This window comes from Passer domesticus, chromosome 1 (assembly GCF_036417665.1).
Source record: "Passer domesticus isolate bPasDom1 chromosome 1, bPasDom1.hap1, whole genome shotgun sequence".
Taxonomy (NCBI): Eukaryota; Metazoa; Chordata; class Aves; order Passeriformes; family Passeridae; genus Passer; species Passer domesticus.
Genome location: NC_087474.1, coordinates 70,447,874 through 70,465,661, shown reverse-complemented (window position 1 = coordinate 70,465,661; position 17,788 = coordinate 70,447,874). Strand labels below are relative to the sequence as shown.

General features: G+C 42.1%; 1 protein-coding gene across 5 annotated transcripts in view; it reads left to right on the top strand.

The window, feature by feature from the left end:
• E2F3 (E2F transcription factor 3) overlaps positions 1-17,788 on the top strand; it is a 42,028-nt gene that overhangs the window by 10,233 nt on the left and 14,007 nt on the right. Inside the window, exon 1 of one of the 5 annotated variants that reach the window (XM_064422891.1) lies at positions 12,282-12,362. The exons of the other annotated variants lie outside the window; for them this stretch is intronic. Within the exon in view, the coding sequence (XP_064278961.1) occupies positions 12,297-12,362 (66 nt within the window). The 5' untranslated portion in view covers positions 12,282-12,296. Of the gene's footprint in view, positions 1-12,281; positions 12,363-17,788 lie in introns of those variants that run through there. 5 annotated transcript variants of the gene reach the window in all.

The following is a 17,788-nucleotide window of genomic DNA, read 5'->3' as shown; positions in this document are numbered from 1 at the left end:
CAGGGCTATCGCAGGCACAAATAATCCTGGCCGTCGGCTCAGCAGAATAAAGTTTCACTTTTCATGGTAAGAGTTTTATTGAGTTTCTCTAAGTAACCCAGCTCTGAATTGCTGTATAATGCTTCTGCACCTCTTCTGCACTGTGTTTTTTTGGGTGGGTTGTTTTATTTTTTTGCTTTCAGCTGCGTGGTATCTGTGACCAAAAAGTGTCTCTGGGGAGTTATGTAAAACTGCAAGTCGGGTGAGAGGAAGCTGAAACTTCACAACCCGGCTGTAGTACTCTTAAGCAAAAAATTCTTTCAGCCAGTAAAAAAGACAACTTACTACTTGAGGTGGGTGCAGGGAGGGCTTTAAAATTATAATAGCGTTTTCACTGGCTTCTTTGTCTCAACTGTGGGTATTTCACTGGGTTTATTCTTTCTTTCCCTCAGGAATTATGGGTTAGAAAACCTTTTTTTTTTTTTTAATACAGTGTCCTGAAAGCATAAGCAAGTTGCTCATTTTCATTTTCTTTCTCTGATTCTTAATCATAAGAGCTGCCTTGATGATTTTTCCCACCTCAAATTAGCAGTTTATTTATAACATGCTAATGTTCTGCATGCCCGTTGGTATTACTGTTCTGTCGTGCTGAGCTGAGAATTGTTCTCTCGAAAACTGACACTGCAAAGATGACATAAAAGAACATGAGAAATTGCCTGTGATAGAGAAACGTTCAGGTGGCTTTTGGTATGACTTTGATTCACACTTTCTATAAAATCATTTACATTTCCTTCGTGATTTCTATTGCTAGTCACATTCGTGTTGCTTGGTTTTATTTTTGCTTACCAAAAATAAAGAAAATTGCAGACCATTGGCTTTTGGCATCCTCGTTACCCTTTTGTTCCCACTGGCAAACTTCTCTGTGATCGTCTTCCACACAGTGTTACCAGCTGCCTTCTTGGATTGCAGGCAGGGGGATGAGGAACTTCAGGGGGGTGTTTCCCCCTTCCTGCAGGGTGCCTGTGGAAAGCCTCTTCCAGATCTAGGGGTTAGCAGCATCCTTCCCATTGGTCTTCCACTCTGCAGAAAGACAGGGGACCTTTCAAAGCCCACACCATGCAGTGTGGGGTGTCTTGTGTGTGGAAAAGCAAAGGGCAAAATAAAACCACATCCCATGAGTTTCTGTACTTGGAGCCATGTGTTTTGTAGGTGTTTACAAGAGAGATGGCAAAGAAAGATGCAAGATCATTTGGCAGCCTCCAGCGTTGTTATGACCTGTTCATCTGTAAAGATGCTCTTCACATTGCTGCTGGTCTTGGTGCACTGAAGCCCTTCCCTATTCTTGTCTTGGTAGCATCATGTTTGCTGAATATGTGGGAAGTGAACGCAACAGTAGTGAGCAGGTTGTGTGCAGTTGGCTGGATATTAAACTTGGATACAGCCTTCTGTGGGCAGAATTAAATTAGTAGTTACAAAGGAATTTCTTCAGTGGTGTTTGTATTTTAGGGGGACAGAAACCCCTTTTGCTGTGAAAGGGAATGTGTAGGGAATTCCAGAGACTGGCATATTTAATTTAGAGGAGAAAAAAAAGAGAGAAAAGGAGGCAAATCCCCCTTATTCAGAGCCATATGTTCAAGATACTATGCTTAGTGTGATTTATTTGCTTCAGAATTAGGGAAGAGGGTTGCTAGGAAAAGTAAGATGCATTCACTTCTTTCACCTAAAAGAATTTTATAAGGGTGATTACAATCTGCCCCCTTTCTCCCTCTTTCCTAGTCCTGGAGAATAATCAATTTAGTGATAAGTCAGAGCAAGCAAAAATGTGATTGTTCTCCTCTGCAATGCAGAGACTAAGATGGACTCCTTTCTCTAAGGCCAAAATCAGGTCTTTCTGTTTTGAAGTGAATCAAGAGTTACCATTGTGTTTTCAGTAGGAAATGATCAGAATTTCAGTCTTTTTCTTTTCCTCTTTAAGATTTGTGCAATTTTGGGGCATTTTTGACCATGCTTTCAGTCTTTTGATGGCCTCAATGCCAGTTTCAAACCACTTCCTTACTTCCTCCAAGGTGGGGAAGCAGCACCAGTTGTACTGGACAGGGATTGTATCTGTCCTAAATACTTCATTTCAAGAGGAGAATTGTGGCTTTACCAGCTGCTAAAAAAGCTCAGCTGCCTCAGCATGTGGAGAGCAGGTCCCAAACTCTGTTCAACTAGCAGCAGAGAAGGGGGGAATTCCCTTCAGAAATTGCAGGGAGAAATCTTGAGGCATCTGTGAGGTGCTATAGTATATCTAGCTAAAAATATCAGATACTTGAGCTTGCCTTATTGACTTGTTAGATGGCAATACCTTGTTGAAATGGAAAAAGCTGACAGATCCAGAACTTTGTGTAATAGTGCAGTGGTGTAAGAGGGGTGGCATAATGATCCCAAAGCTTGCTCACTAGAGCAAGCTTTCCCACTGGAAGTGCAAGTGTGGCATGCCTAGAAGATTAGGAATTGCCTGCCTGCCTCTAATGGTCCCAGAAGGTTTGCTTTCCTCCTGAAAAGCTGATGTCAGATTCTTTGTCCAGATTTAGCCCAGTCTCTTTGGTTAGTGTTGATCAAATCATATGAAAATGTATTGTTCCTTCTGCTGCAGAGTGATGCTGAATGCCTTCTACAAGTACTTCACCTCTCCCTGAGAGATGATGCTTTTTGTCCTCATTGTTGCTCTGCCTCATCTTTGAGTGCCTCTCCATGACTGCGTGGGCATGAGCCCCAGCATGGAGCAGGTGCAGTGATCTTCCCAGGCAGAACCTTGAATTAGAAGTATTGTCTCAATGGGAAGGTACATTTTAACTGGCTACATGCATCTCCTGTTGCGTGATGAAATTGCATCAGTATTTTCACTAAGCGTTTTTATCCAGAATATCAATTTCAAGTTTAAATTTTTCAATTTTTAATTTTTTTAAAGTTCACTATTAATATCTTTAATTTTAGATGGCAGGCCAGCGAGGTGGTTTAGGTAAAGAACCTTTTAGAGTCGCAATATGGAATTTTTTCACCCTAACAAGGGAAGGTGGTGGTTTGAGCACGTGCCAGTTTGCCTTTCCAGAGCTGTGATACAGCTGAACCACAGTGGAAATCTGGAACCATAACAACACGGCTTATAGGAAGTTTGACTCCCTGCATTTAACCACAAATGTGGTCAATGTTAGGAGAAGCAATAGCAGAGGGGAAGAAAGGTGGTAGTATTTGATTAGCTTTTTTCTCCTTGTTTTCTGTTGTGAGGGAAGAGCGATAATATTACTAACTGATAGTTCCAGTTTCCTTGTTATGCTCTGAGGATACTCTTTTAGGGTAGATATGATAAGACTGGCTTTCAGCCTTTTAAATAGTCACATGCTGTTAAGCAGTTGTGCTGCTTGGTAAACTGTTGGGTATTTCTGAAGACAGTAAAATGGAGAAGAGGGTTAAATACCATGTCAAGATCTTTCAGGTGGTCACTAGCTTCATGCAGCAATTGAAATGCAAAGCGATTCAGTCATGATGGGTTTCTGCAGGAGGTTATTGAGGGATAGAGGTCTTCCATTGGTCCTCACCATTGTGCCCTAGACCAACATGCTGCATTCATTCAGTTCAGCAGCACGAGAATGGTTGTCTGTCTTGGACACTAAAATATCCTCCTGTTTCCTATCTGCACGTTCTTGGAAATGAAATGTAATCCTCTCATAGGCAGAGTAGCCTTAATTGCCTCATGGGATAGGAAGGAAAGGATGATTTGGGAACCAGGTCTGTGCTACTAGAAGTGCTTCCCGTGACAGAGGGGATTTCCTGGAACCATGCTGGGAGACCCTTTGGGGATGTGGTTTCAGAGTCAACTCGCAGCCGCAATCCAAATTGGTGCCGCCACAAATAGGGTCATGCTGCCCTCCCTCCCTCCCTGCTTTGGCGCCTGCCCTCGTACCTCTGTGTGTTTGTCAGAGCGGGGACTGCTCCAGCTGAAAGCTAACACTGGCTGAGTGATTAGTTTTCAGCACAGGAGCTCCCTAGCCCAGCCGGCCGCGGGGTTAGGGTGGAGGTGGCCGGCAGAGGCTCCCCCGGCCGTGCCCTCTCCCCACGCACGGGACGCCTGCTTGGGTGGCAGCAGACCAAGAGCCTTGCTGAGTGTGTGCCTTCAGCACCTCCTAAAGCCAGTGGAGTTGTGTGGAATGAAACCCTAACAGATGGCTGTGCAAAGAAATAGGCAGCTTTTGTGCCACTACTCTCTGCTTGGGTCCGAGGCGTGCAGCTGCCACAGCCTGGCCAGCAGTGCCCAGGGGCTGGAGGGAGCTCACACGCTCTCCCCATCTCCAGCTTTGAAGTGCTTGGGGGCAGTATAGCGGGTTTGTGAGCACATGGAGGAGTAGCTATGGCTGAAAACATCCTCAGTTCAAGAAGGAAAGCCTTATTTGCTTAAACTGGGAATCTGTTCAGTGCTGTTTGCACCATGCCTCATACTCTTGTCTTTCAGTCCCTGACCGAGGCTCCCAGGCTACGTGTAATTTAATTACAGTCTGATGGCTGGCACTGAAGTAGGTGAAGATAAAAATGTAATTTGTGCCTAGAAGTTATGTATGTTGTGAGCTTGCAATACTGGAGGCCTTCTCGGCAATCGCTGCTATCAGGGTATACTTCCAGAGGAAAGACTGGCTGTGCTGCTCCCACAGGTACAGTCTGACAGGTACAGCTCTAAACAGGGCTTTAATGTGACTGATTGTTAATAGGTGAAAGTAAAGGAGTTGTGGTCTTGCATGAAAGATCACAGAGACCTTGGAGATAGCAACTGGGATGGCTTTTGCAGTCAGCAGCTGCAGCCGAGGGTCTTGTGTTGTGTAGCTCATGAAGGTGGGAAGGCTCATAGGGCTTCTGGTCAGATGGGTGGTAATGAATACCAGTCACATGCAAAGTTGGCCGAGGAAGGTTGAGTTTCGTCACTGCACTCATAGCAAAGTCTCCTTTCTGCCCCTTGAATGGCGAGGTGGGGCCAGCCTGTGTGGCAGAGAGAGCATCCAGGGCCCTGCTTATTCCGTGCTACAGCAGAATTCTGCCTTTGTGACCAGAATATACTGCTGAATTTCAGCTTTGGCTTAAAAGAAGGTGTATCATTGTTATTGTAAGTAAACCTCCACTACAAACTCAGCTAGTGCGGAACTAACTCTGGAGACAGCCTGTAATTCATAGGGCTGTGAAATAAGAGTTTCACTTTAATCTGTTGTCTCTTTTCAAACATAAGTATTTTGTTATTGATTACTTGTGGGAAAGGTCTGATGTGTTTATCTCTCAGTCTTTACACATGCTGCCCACTGCCAGTAGCCTCAGTTCTTCCCTCAGCAGCTGCCAAAATTTCCATCTTTCTCCCAATTTCTTTAGCACCACTGTGCATTGAGACGCTTGCAGGATAGCAATATGTGAAAGCTGTGTAGCATTCCTGTTTATCTTGGAAGTCGATGTTTTACACAAGGAGCGCTGTAACGCTGCCATATTTACTTTCTTGTATTTAATTCAATAAAATGTATTTACCTGAAGTGGACACAAAATTTCCAGTTTGCGGTGGAAAGCGTAGGACCAGGCTGCAGAACTCGTTCCAAGTCAGGACAGAGTGTGTGAGGGCTCCTTGCCAGTGCAAAGCGTGGGAGGAAATTTGGGAGTAAGACGACTCTTGCTGCTATCATCAGCAGGCGCCTGTTGAAAGGGTAGGAGTTATGGATGTCAAGGCAAGACAACAGGTTTTTGTGTTTTCTTGAATTTTAGACTTCCAAGACAAACTGATGACTGGCAAAGCAGGTTTTGTCCAAGACTGTCTTTGCTTTAGCTTGGATAAGAACTTGCAGTCTCAGATAGTGAGATATAGTCAAGTTTTCTGGGGTAATCTTAGCTTTGCAGTTTGATTATAGTTTGGAATTAGGGTTGGGAAAACAATTAGTGTAGAAAATGAGGATTTCTATGGGAATCTATCATGCTTAAGGATTTTTAGCAATCTAGCAAGCCTACAGGCTGGTGGGAGCTTCCCACGGCTGCCTCAAGTTACCTTTTCTTCTGCTTCTAAGAGAACAAGGCTGTCCTCCTTCCTATCCATATATTGTTGAGAGAGGGCATAGTCTACAGGCTATTTTTATTCCTATTCCTTTCCATAATTATATGTAGCTTTTATACATCTGTCTGGATGGAAAGCTCTAGTGTACTTTTGAAGGGCTTATTTGATCTAAATTTAAGGATGTCTCATGTCCAGTTGTGAAACTTGCTATTTTAGTTCACCCTACCTACAGCTTTTACTAAAACAAGAGGAAAAGGATGAAGAGGAGAGACTGAAAAGTGTGTGTGAGAGGAGGGAAAGATGACTCATAAGTGGGACTGCATTTGAAAATGAAAAGGATCAAGGTGTACTGATCATAAGAGAAAGTTATGGCTTCTGTGAAGAAGACACAATTAAACCATATGGTCATTTATCTTCTGAACAGATTAAGGTACGTTTGGGGAGGAATCCATGGGCCTGAATTGAGTAGATAGATTTCTTCTCTCTTCAGAGTTATTTAAAGAAAGGAATTTTTAGTGCAGCCTTTAATAGGTGATCTTTTAGTGCTAGATTCCACTGGAAGACTTCCCCAGGCTTCTGGAAAATCCCATTTAGCTGTCCTTTGCCTATGGGATAGTTCTAATAGCTGTATGGTTATACAGCAGGACAGGTAGCAGAAAGGGAAAGAGGGGGAAGGCCACAGTACAAGAAGCCACTGTACAATTTTAGGCTACCATCAATGGAAACTAAAGCTCATGAATAGATGCACAAATTTCTGCTTTCAATCCAGGTGTTGTCTCTTTTATCCCTCTGCTAATGTTCTGCTCTTCCAGCCTTGTGCCAGTATAAAACTTCCAGAATATTTGGGATGGCAAATAGTCTTGAAATAAACCTTTCTGTAGGGTTTAAGTAGTGTGCAATTATGAGGATGGACTTCTTCTGTATACAGCAGTGCAAAGAGTGCCTGTGGTATTTCCAAAAGTGTTTACCAGCAGTATCCCACAGCCAGCTCTTCCTACCTTCACCCTTCTTCTCCTCCCGAAAGCTAGAAGTTAACAAAGGTACAGCTGTCCAGCATGTGAATGAGCCTGATAGAAAATACATTTAAGTTTGTAAAGCATTTTGATTAACAAAAGCAACTGTCAATATGAAATAGGTTTTAAAAATTGGCTAAGTGGAAGGAAATTAAATTTTCTTTTTATTGATTCCAGTGAGTATTTTCACTAATCCCAATACTGTGGAGTGCTTTCATCGTTGTTGCAGAAGTAAACAAAAAAACTGTTACTGATAGTAATTGCCAGCAGAATAGGAGATGATAATGGAGCTCTCACAGCTTGCTCTGTAGGCACATTCAGACACACTGGGTCTTTAGTACAGCAAAAGGCAAAGTTGTATGCCAGAGCGCAGGGAATGCAAGCCATGCCTTATGAAAGGGGGCCTGTATCCTGGAAAGCAGCACTTCTGAGAAGTCTGTAGTGGACAAGCAACTGCACATCAGCTTCCAGCACAATGCTGAGAAGCCATGGCACTGAGGCTTGCATGCTGGCATGTATCAAAAATGAGCAAGAGTGGGGATGCTTTTACCTCAGTCAACAGTTTTGGTGTGACTGATAGCTGAAATAACATTATCTGATTCAGTGCTAGTATTTGTAAGGGAAAGATCTTGAAGTTAGAAGATGCTGCTAAACAGAGGAGCATGAATTACTTGAGGTTTGAAGAAAATGCCCTCCAGCGCAACTTAAGCAATATTTTGCTTATGAAATTAATATTAAGGAGTGACTTGACTGGTGGGAGATACAGAATTGGGGGCAGTAGCTGGTACAGCTGATGGCTGCACTGCTGTCCAGAGGGACTTTGACAGGCTTGAGGAAGGGCTGACAGGAACCTCATGAAGTTCAGCAAAAGGAAGTGCAAAGTCCTGCCTCTGCAGAAGAATAATTCCAGGTACCAGCATGTGCTGGGACCAACCTGCTGTAAAGCAGCGCTGCAGAGTGAGAAGATCCTTTCCCTCTGCTCAACCCTGGTGAGACACAGCTGACCTGCTGGGTCTGGTTTTGGGCTCCCTATTGTGAGAGGACATGGGCATACTGGAGCAGGTCCAGTGAGGGACTATGAAGGTGGTTAAAGCCTCAGAGCTTTATCTCAGATAGAAGAAGAGGCTGAGAGAGCTGGGACTGTTGAGCCTGGAGGTGTTTAAACACATGATGGGAGTGAGTGAAGAAAATGGAGCCAGGCTATACTCACTGGTGGCCAGTGACAGGATAAAAGGCAATGGGCAAAAATTATAATGAAGAAAATCCATTTAAACAGAAAGTTATATAGCAAAGGAATGATGGAACAGGTCCCGTAGGTTGTGGAGTTGCATTCACTGGCCATATTAAAAACCAGCTGAATACAGCCCTGAGCATCCTGTTCCAGTTGCCTTCTCTTTGAGCAGTGGCAGGTATTCTAGATGATCTCCAGAGGCTCCTTCCCACCTCAGCCACTCCTTGAGATTATTCTGGTGTTAAAGGATTTCTTAAATTGTTGAACCTGAGCACATGGAGAATTTAATATTGAAACCTTAAACACTGCAAACTCAAAGTGGAAATCAGATTTTTTTAAGTGAGGGGAAAATAATGAGTTTATGCCTTCCAGTTTTGGCACAATGACTGTTTTGCTGTAATTTCTCTGTAGAGTTATGATCTGTAATTTCAACTCTGAACAGCCTTGAAGTTAGCAAATCCTTCTACTTGCTTTTTGGTAGGAGCAACTGTGTTTATGGTACTTCCTGACAGGTGCTTGTTCATTTCATTTTCATAACAAAGATTCTAAAATTGCATTCTTATCTTTGGCTACAAAAGCATAGCAGCTAGGGTCTGTGATACGTAGGAGGTGATATTAGAAAGTCAGATTCTTTTCTTTCATCAAAGTATAGATTAGAGACAAAAATGCAAATTCACTTCATTTTAATATTTGAGATTTCGGAGTGCTACTAATTTTCTGGAGAAGTCATCTCAAGGTGTTTAGTTTAGGAAATTCATTGTAAAGAAGGCAAAGTAGAAGGGACAGATTGTGTCTGGTGCCAGTCAGTTTTCACAGAGGTTAAAGTCCTTGTTTGACTCTTTGACCGAAGATTTTCTGCTTCACCAAGGCCAAAAGGGATACTTTTTGAAAATATCCTATATAATCTGTGAAAGCAACTTTAATGTCTTTTCCCCTAGAAATTCATTACCTCTGAGTCCCTGGAAAATCATCTGTTTTGGTTGTTGTCTTGTAAATTGGGCTGTAACATCAGTTGTTTTAGATTGTCCTGTTCATGACAGAATTTTCCTAAATGTGAAAAAGAAAATTATTTAGTCTACCAACACTCATTCACTTAAGGCCTGCTGCCATCTTGTCTTCTTTTTATTCCCTCTCTGTCAATGGGAATAAGTAAAGCTTCCTATTTGAAATCAGTTTGTTGTCACTTTGCCAGCACCCTCAGGTTGTTCTGCTCCATGGTGTGGCTGATGGATTGATAAAATACTGCCAAGGTAGAATGTGCATCACTGTGAAAGCTCAGTGGATTAGTTCTTTGTGACATTACACAGCATTTAGAACATCAGGAACTTGGCTATCTCTGTGCCATTTCAGCCGTGTAAGCTGTTGCCAGACTGACCTGTGCAATAAAAGTAAATGCAGCAGCTGCCTACCTTGATGTGAGGAGGGAGGAAGTCGTCAGTTTCTAGAGTTTCACCAGGCTAGGTGAAAACCAAGTTTAGTTTGTAGTCACAGAAATGAAGAGAAGCCTTCTGGTGGCAGTAGCAGCTCCAGATCTAGGGTGGAGGAGGCTGTCGGCCATAACTGGGGTCTTTAGGGCCCGGCTATCTGTGATTATTGCCCCTGCTCTCTTCTTATAATCTTTTGTCTATTTCTGTGACTTTCTGCTAATCTGGAGCCTCCTTTCTGGCTGCTATTGGGAATAGCTGCTTTTGGATATGTAAACCATGTTTTCCTGTTTCTTGGGCACTTGTTATTTATTTTTGTTACTCTGAGGTTTGGTATGTGGAAGAGGTTATTGTGTTAACTTCATCAAGGTTGTGTAAGGGTTTTTTTGGTATATAATGCTGGTAATTTAATTTTTGAAACGATTCTTAATTAACTTGAGAATGATAAATTGATCTCTTGTGCAAAGTCAGCATTATGGTTACTTCTAGGTGCAAGGATAACTTATGAGGGTTAATCTGTTTGAACAATGTTGAGACTCCCTTAAAGTGAACTAACACTCACAATTTACATAATGTACAGAACTATCCTGTGTTGCAGTAAATGCTTAGGACCCCACATTATTGTCTGATTCTGTAAATGGAAATCATTGCATGTTGCCTGGGTCTTCTGAATGTTTTTTGTCAACTTTCACAGTGACCTTTGGAAACTAGATAATATTTTTATCACCTTAAATGGATTCAAAGTCCATTTATTACTTTTGGGGAATCCTGCTGTATGCTTTTATACTTGGGTGGAACTAGGTGAAGAAAGTACTTCAGAATAAAAGGTTTTGCTACTTAAGATCTGACTTGTCATTGCTAATTACATTAATTGAAAAAGTAGATAGATGTAAGAGCTATCGTACCTCAGGCAGTGAATTAAAAATATGGAGTCTGGATTGGTGTTGACCTTTTTTAAGGACAGATTCATCTGCTTTGGTAATATGAATATCCAACACTATACCTCATGTGCACCTGAGTTTTTAAAACCTGTTACCTTCTAGTTTGTAGCTCTCTATATCCTGAAGTGTTTACATATGTATCCTTAGTATCATTAATTTTTGAAAAAATGTACAAGTTTGTTGGTTCGCTGTGAATCACCTCTCAGTGAGTCAAGTGATGCAGTCCCATGGCACTGCTCTGATATGACTTGGTATGGGTATTTTGTATGAAACACAGAAAGGTTTGGGGTGCCAGGATGGGACATTGTGAACCGCAGACACGTGTAGACACTTGCACTCCCGAAATTTCATTTGTGAAATTCCACAGTCATCCTCTCTTGTAGGTATCCTGTATCCAAGGAAAACAAAGCTCAAGATGCTGTGGCTTAGGCAGGCAGTTTAGTGAGTGAACTTCGTAAAGCAAGCCCAATCTTGCACCATTACAGAGCACCTACCCTGCGATAGCACTGGTGTGGCTTTGTAAGTGTTCTTCTTTCTCCTCACTTTTCACTTCGTATGTATGGAGTCTTATTAATTACATCCTCCTAGAGAGGTTTATCGCTATATGCTCTACATTTTGTAAGTGAGGAATAACAACTTTTCCTGATTCCTATGTCAATATATGTGCTTGGAATGCTGCTACTAGTTTTTTCCCTGTTTATCTAATGCTCCATGGCATTTACTGGAATTTCCTACCAGGAAGTTCATCCCATTATATTCTCCAGCTCTCAGTGTCCTTCCTCCCCCAGTCTCAGGGCTTGTTTGTTTAATAGACATTTTGGCATACAACTGACAGTGTTTGGAGGTTTTTCTTTTCTAAGTAGCTGTGCTAATTTCCACACATAGAGTGGAAGCCACTCAGTGAAACAAATCCAATTGCAATCTTATTTTGAAGTTAGTGATGTTTAAAATAAAAAATAATCCTTAAATACAAAAGAAGAAATATCTCTAGGTATTTTGAGACTGATTTGCTTTGCAATGGTTTTTCTTTGGGATCAACCATAAAATGATAGGAAAGATTTCTTTCCCTTGGTCTGGTTCAACTCTAGCCTTGCTGTTCAGGAGGCTGAAAGTCTCCTGAAGGGCTGAAACATTGCAAGCAGCTCTGAAGCCACACTGGGATGTTGTGCCCTATCATATACCTTGTGAATTGAACTATCACTTCCTTATTTAGCATACTTTGGTCTCAATGGTAGTATAAAAAGTGGACTCGGGTTGGTGGAACTGTTACATATAAATGCAATACAAAGAAATTACACAAAGAAGTCTCTTACATGGCTGGTCTTCTGTCACATCCTGTCCCCTCTCTGTGTCCCCCCCATCCCAGCTGCTTGCCATGAGTTTGCAAGTTCAGCATCAGGCCTGTTCTGTGACAGTCTTGTTTTCTTCAAAGGATGTGCATGGTGAGAAATCACTGATGTGAACCACAACTGAAAATCCCTGAGCTCTGCTCTGGAGGCAGCAGCCTTGCTGAGGTGGTGTCTTTGAGAATGGGGTGAGCAAATGGGGTGGTGGCTTTGGGATCAGTTTGTAGGATGGCATTAGAGCCTGCTACTGACACATCCAGCCTTACCACCGAGGCCTAGGCCATGCTTCCCAGGGAATAGGAGGGAAATGAGCCTGCTGCATCCAGACACACCCCCAAAAGTCTGTGAGCAGGATTCTGCACCCCAGATGCTGGTTAGTCTGGCCACACTCCTGCGTGCAAGCGTTGGGTGTTTGTCATTACATTTTCTGGACATTTTGTCTCCACAGCTTCCACCTTAACCCAGCAGGTGCAGCTCAGCCCCTGGCAGCTGTTGGCATCAGGGGCTTGCATGGATTGTTTCAGGACTGCCCAGAATCACAGGCACTCCTCACCTTGGGCAGTTCAGCAGTTGAGATGAAAACTGGGTGCAGTTTCCTGAAAACAACTTTTCATATTTCAACATGAAGTGGTAACTGGAGCTTTCAACCTTAGTGCAGTGCAAAGCCATTGCTTCCAGTAAGAAGTAATTGTTTCGTATTTGGTGGAAAAATTGCAATAAGAAAGATCTCAGATGATTCATTTCCTATGCAGCATAGGTGTAATTCTCTTGGTTTGAGGCCAGAAACGTGGCTTATGCTTTGGTTTACGTCTTGCACAACCGTTGTAATGTCCTTCCTCTTTTAGTGCAAAGAAAATATGAAGTAGGAAAACAAGATAAGCTGCACGTTTTGCCGCTGGCTGCTATTCTGAGTGCAGGTCTGGTGGGGTGTGGGGCTGATCGCATGGCATTCCAGTAGGCCTATGAGCCTAAAATGGTGATGTCAAACAGGGTTGTCCACTTACCTTGGTGTCAGAATTATGTTAGCATTGGTGACTATGAGATAATCTGACCAGAGGGCAGGCCAGGTCACATATCAGGATAAAAATTAAAGGTAATTAGTACATTAAGATTATAATCCTGCTTCAGTAAAAATGACCTGCTGTGCAGGTATAGGGAAAAACTACAATTTTTCATTGCTACATTTTAGTACTTTCTTGATTTGGTTCGGGCCATTGTATTTCATTTAAAAGCAGTTAAAAATGTTCTGTTCAGCCAGGCTGGAGATGAGAGTGTGAAGTGCCTCATTGGGGTGGCATTGATGCGCAGCGCCACCAACACGGGAGCGCTGAGCGTGCCTGAAAGCTGATGTATTCCTTTCTGTGGGTGTTAGAGATGGCTTTGTGGGATGTTCTGCAGCAACAACTGGGAGGCACTCATGGCACTTGCATTGCTTCTTCCTGCACATTCATCCTGAGCAGGGAGAGCCACCACTCAGTTCCTCTGGTGTGGGTCCCACTTTCGAACAAGAATTTGCCGCTGAAAGTTGGCCACCCACATTTTAACTTTTGGAGCTAAATAAAAGTTGCGTGGTTTCATCTATAAGTGGCTACAGTTCATTGCTTCCTTGACTCTTGAATATTTCTGAGGGAATCATGAAAATGGAAAATCGATAGAAATAGGGTGGTTTAATGTGGCCTTGAAAGAAACTTCACCAGAGTAACATATCAGCCTTCAGCCCTCAGTGTCAAATACCTAATGGGGAGGGGCTACATATGATCAGAATGTCACTTAATTTGGTAGTTGTGATGTGCTTGTTACTGAATTATAAAGCAAATGAAGACATATAAAAGGGATTTTCTTTTAATATTCAACTACATTAAAAACAAACAATTTGACTGTAGCTGAATTAATAATATTAATATAAGATCTAGAGAAGAAGTTCCCTCAGGCAAAACTACAATAAACTGAAAAAGAAGGTAATAGCTTAGGAAACAGAAATTGCTATAGAATAAAGTACTTTTTGGTCCTTTTTTATATGCAATTGCTGTTTTATAAGAAGACAGTTTTGGGCTTTTGTGTTGGATTAGAATGATCAGGATGATTTCTGTAAACTGTTTTCATTTGCTTTAAAACGATTCTTTAAATTTTATTTTAAATACAAGCTGCTTGTCCTGGTGAATTTCAGATTCCTGAAATTATTTATTTCTGCCTTGTGTTGGTTTTAAAATGTATTCAGTTTTCAAGGCACTATTTTTATATATCTTTTTGTGTTCTTTTACTTCAGTCTTATGAATGGCTATGAGTAAAACAGAATTTTGAGGTCATGTTCCCATTAAAAGTGCCATTCCTGGTCTTGTTCCTCTGTGTGGAACTGCCTGCTTTCCATTGGGAAGTAATACTTTTGGAAGACTTGAGAGGACTTACAGAACTTTCCTTTTAAAGGCATGCTTTGTTGTCTTTTATGTGCAAATAGTTTAATTCCCATTTATTGCTTTATTTTCTTACTCTTTCCTGAAACCTCTTAAATGATTTATACTGTCAGAGTTAACTACCGAAACCAAGGGTGGTATGGTACAAATTACTGGTATCTGTGTAGACCACTGGGGTAAATATTTCTTTATGGAAGATGGAAATCCCTCTCCCTTCCAGGAGTTTGAACTGCAAATTTATTTCTGTTGAGAAATGAGGCAGTGGGTATGAAGTGAGTAGTCAGTAGGAGTTTGAAGGCAGGAACTCTGAAGCTCCTCTTGCATCTTTTTGCTGACCTTGGGTGTTTCTTTGCTTGTGAGCTGACCAGCAGAGCTGAGCCCCTTCCTTACTGAGAGCTCCTCTGCTTTCCTCTGTGCACCTTTCCCTGTTTCCAGTGTTCCCGAATGTTTGCCCTGCCCTCAGCTGGGTGCAGCCCTCTGGCAGGCACTCATGGCTCTCCACATACCCGGGTTTTTTCATTTGAGTGTGTTCTAAATGCTCAGCCTGTATCTCTTCATTCAGTGGAGACATTTCCTTATGCGTATGAATATTTCTCTGCATTCACCCCAAGGTGTCTTTTTTCCTTTGCTTCCTCTCCTGTATTCCTTCCTCATCAAGCTCCAGTTTAATTTACCCTTTCATGTAATATATTTGCTTTGTTCTCTGCAGCTCCTGACCTCTGGAACAGCTTTCTAGAATTCATGCTTCCAGAACCTCAACTTTTAAATTGTATTTTTAAGTAACTGCTTAATTTAGGAAATATGGAAGAAAGCCTGTATGTGTGAAAATGTGTGGGGATTGGTAGCGAACTTATGCTATGGCTTCCTTGCTGCAGTCACAATTTATCTGTGCTCGCTGGAAAGGCTTGCATCCCCTCCCCAGTAATATCAGCCTTGTGGTGACATACAGAAAAGCTGCCATTTTATCTGTCCCTAGCAATTGTAATATCTTCTAGAGACTATGCCAGGCTTAGTCATCGCCCCTTGCTTAACTTGCCCATCTTACTCCTAGCTCTGGGACATCCACAGAGGAAGCTAAGACACATTTCTCTGCCTTGCTGCTTAATTCACCATCAGCTATCACTTAATACAAACAATTTATTCCTTACCATGCTTAGTTGTTTCCAATCTTCCTGTTTTTCCACCCCAGTCAACCATAAACTGGAATTTCTTTTCAGCTCCTCATCCCATTGTTTTTTGGAATGAGTTTTTATCTTCTGTCCCCGTCTCAGCAGACTTTGTCACAGCTTACTTTCGTTCTCATTCTGAGGTCAACTTTGGTCCTTTTGTATTTAAATCAGACTGCTGCTCCTCAAATGCGCCTTGAATGCCTGCTAGGGGAGCAGGGGATGTTGATAGGTGTCAGGACCTCCAAGGAGATGGGACGTGCAGAGCCTGGGGGGCCCAAGAGCCGTGATGGGAGATTGAAGTGGAATTTGGTGCATTACACTTGTAATGAAAATATACTAACTGCACTTTTCCAAATGACTTTGAATTTAGTGTTTTGGAGTAGTAGAATAATCCCAACTCAGATCATTCCAGCAAGTTTCATGTGCTTGCTGAAGCCTAATGGGTGCAGCAATATTTCAGACAAAGGATTTTCAGAAGGTAGCACAGGTAATGTAATTTTTCTTAGGTTGGTCTCTTGTAAACAGCGTGACTAACTTGCATCCAGTAATAAAGCTGAGACACATGTCTAAAAGGACAGGTTCTAGTGTGCATAGTTTGGCAAATTTATTCTCCATCATTTTATCACCAGAAAGAATTAAAAAGTGTTTTACTGCTTCTTCTCTCAAAAATATAATTCTCAGAGTAACTAAGGCTTTGGTTGGATATGATGCAGTCCTCAAAAACTGATGTCTGATGTCTGCCCCACCTGGGCACTGTGCTCTGCTATCTGGACAAAACCCTGTGCTGGCTCTTACCTGATGCTTAGCCCTTACTTGTCTGTTACAAGGTAACACTCTGAATTCTTTTCTTTATATCTAATTGCTTCCAGTTTCTTTCCCCAAAAGCTGAAGTTGATTGCTGTGTGACATGACAGTGAAGCTACTCAAATGTCAGTCTGATGCTCCAAGGGGCATGGGTGGGTGTCACGCTGCTTCTCCTCAGCAGCTCTCAGTGCAGGCTCATCACCCACCTGGCAGAAAAATCGTTCCTGTTTTGGAGTGGGACTGAGTTGCTGCCGGTAGGGACCACTTGAACCAGCTTTCTGTGGGGGCTGATGAGGACATATCAGTCAGGTGAGCACCAGGAGAGCAGGGATGGAGGGAGGATGCAGAAGAGGTGGTGTCAGCAACCTGATAGACCCAGGTAGCCATGAAGTCAAACCAGCCTGTTAAAGGGAATGGGCTATAATTTTCCATTTGCACCTTTTCCACCCCTTTTGTCAATTAATTAATACTACACTTGTAGTAGTATTCTTCTCTTCTATAAGTACTTCTTCTCTTCTATAAGCATAACCTGCCTCCAACCTCCTCTTGAAAGTTAATCCGTGAGACTGAGTACTGTAAAGTGAATTGCATCAGGTCCTGTGTACTTGAAAATACTTAGCTTATCCTGGGAGTTTTTAAACTATTTTCCTCTAGAGACAAGTGTTCTTAGGAAAGACATTCTTGTGGGTTTGCCTCTGATGTGAATTGTGGTAGCTATCTAGGTTTCTTTTTTTTTTTTTTTTTTTTTTTTTTTTTTTTTTTTTAAATGGATTGAAGCTAAAAAGGCAAACCTACATAGGACTCAAGGTGCCACCAGTTTCTAATGGTCTGCACTGAACAATGGGTCTGTGGTTGTATCTATATCAGGGATTGCTCATAGTATTGGAAGAGAAACTTGAGCTGAAGCAAATGATGCCACAATTTTTACATCTGGACCAAGGGGTTGGGTAGGTATCTGGTTTAGCTGAATGGGATGCTCGCTTTCCTGTTACTTTTGTGTGTCTTGCTGGAATGTATCTGTTCGTGACTTACCTGTCTCCTAGTTCCATGTATTCTGTGCTCTTTTTACCATCTCCCTAAAGAATTTGACTTCCCATTTCTGCACTCAGGTTTCATGTCCCTGAGAAATTTTTAGTCCCTTTACTTCCTATCTGTCCCTGTCATTTGGGATGCTTTGTGCTGGTGTCCTTTGGCTTGTTACTTCTTAGCAGGTCCCTCTTACTGTGTTGGATGGTTGTGCATGCTATGATTGATCAAGCAATGCAATAAGGACAAATAATATTAATTTGTATAAATAGTGCAGATAATGAGTATAGTGCTGTAGCAAAAATAAGTGACACAAATAAAGATGTCTTTTTAAAAGGCTTACTGATTCTGCTGATCATAGATCTTGAGATTTCTGAAGAGAAGCCAGA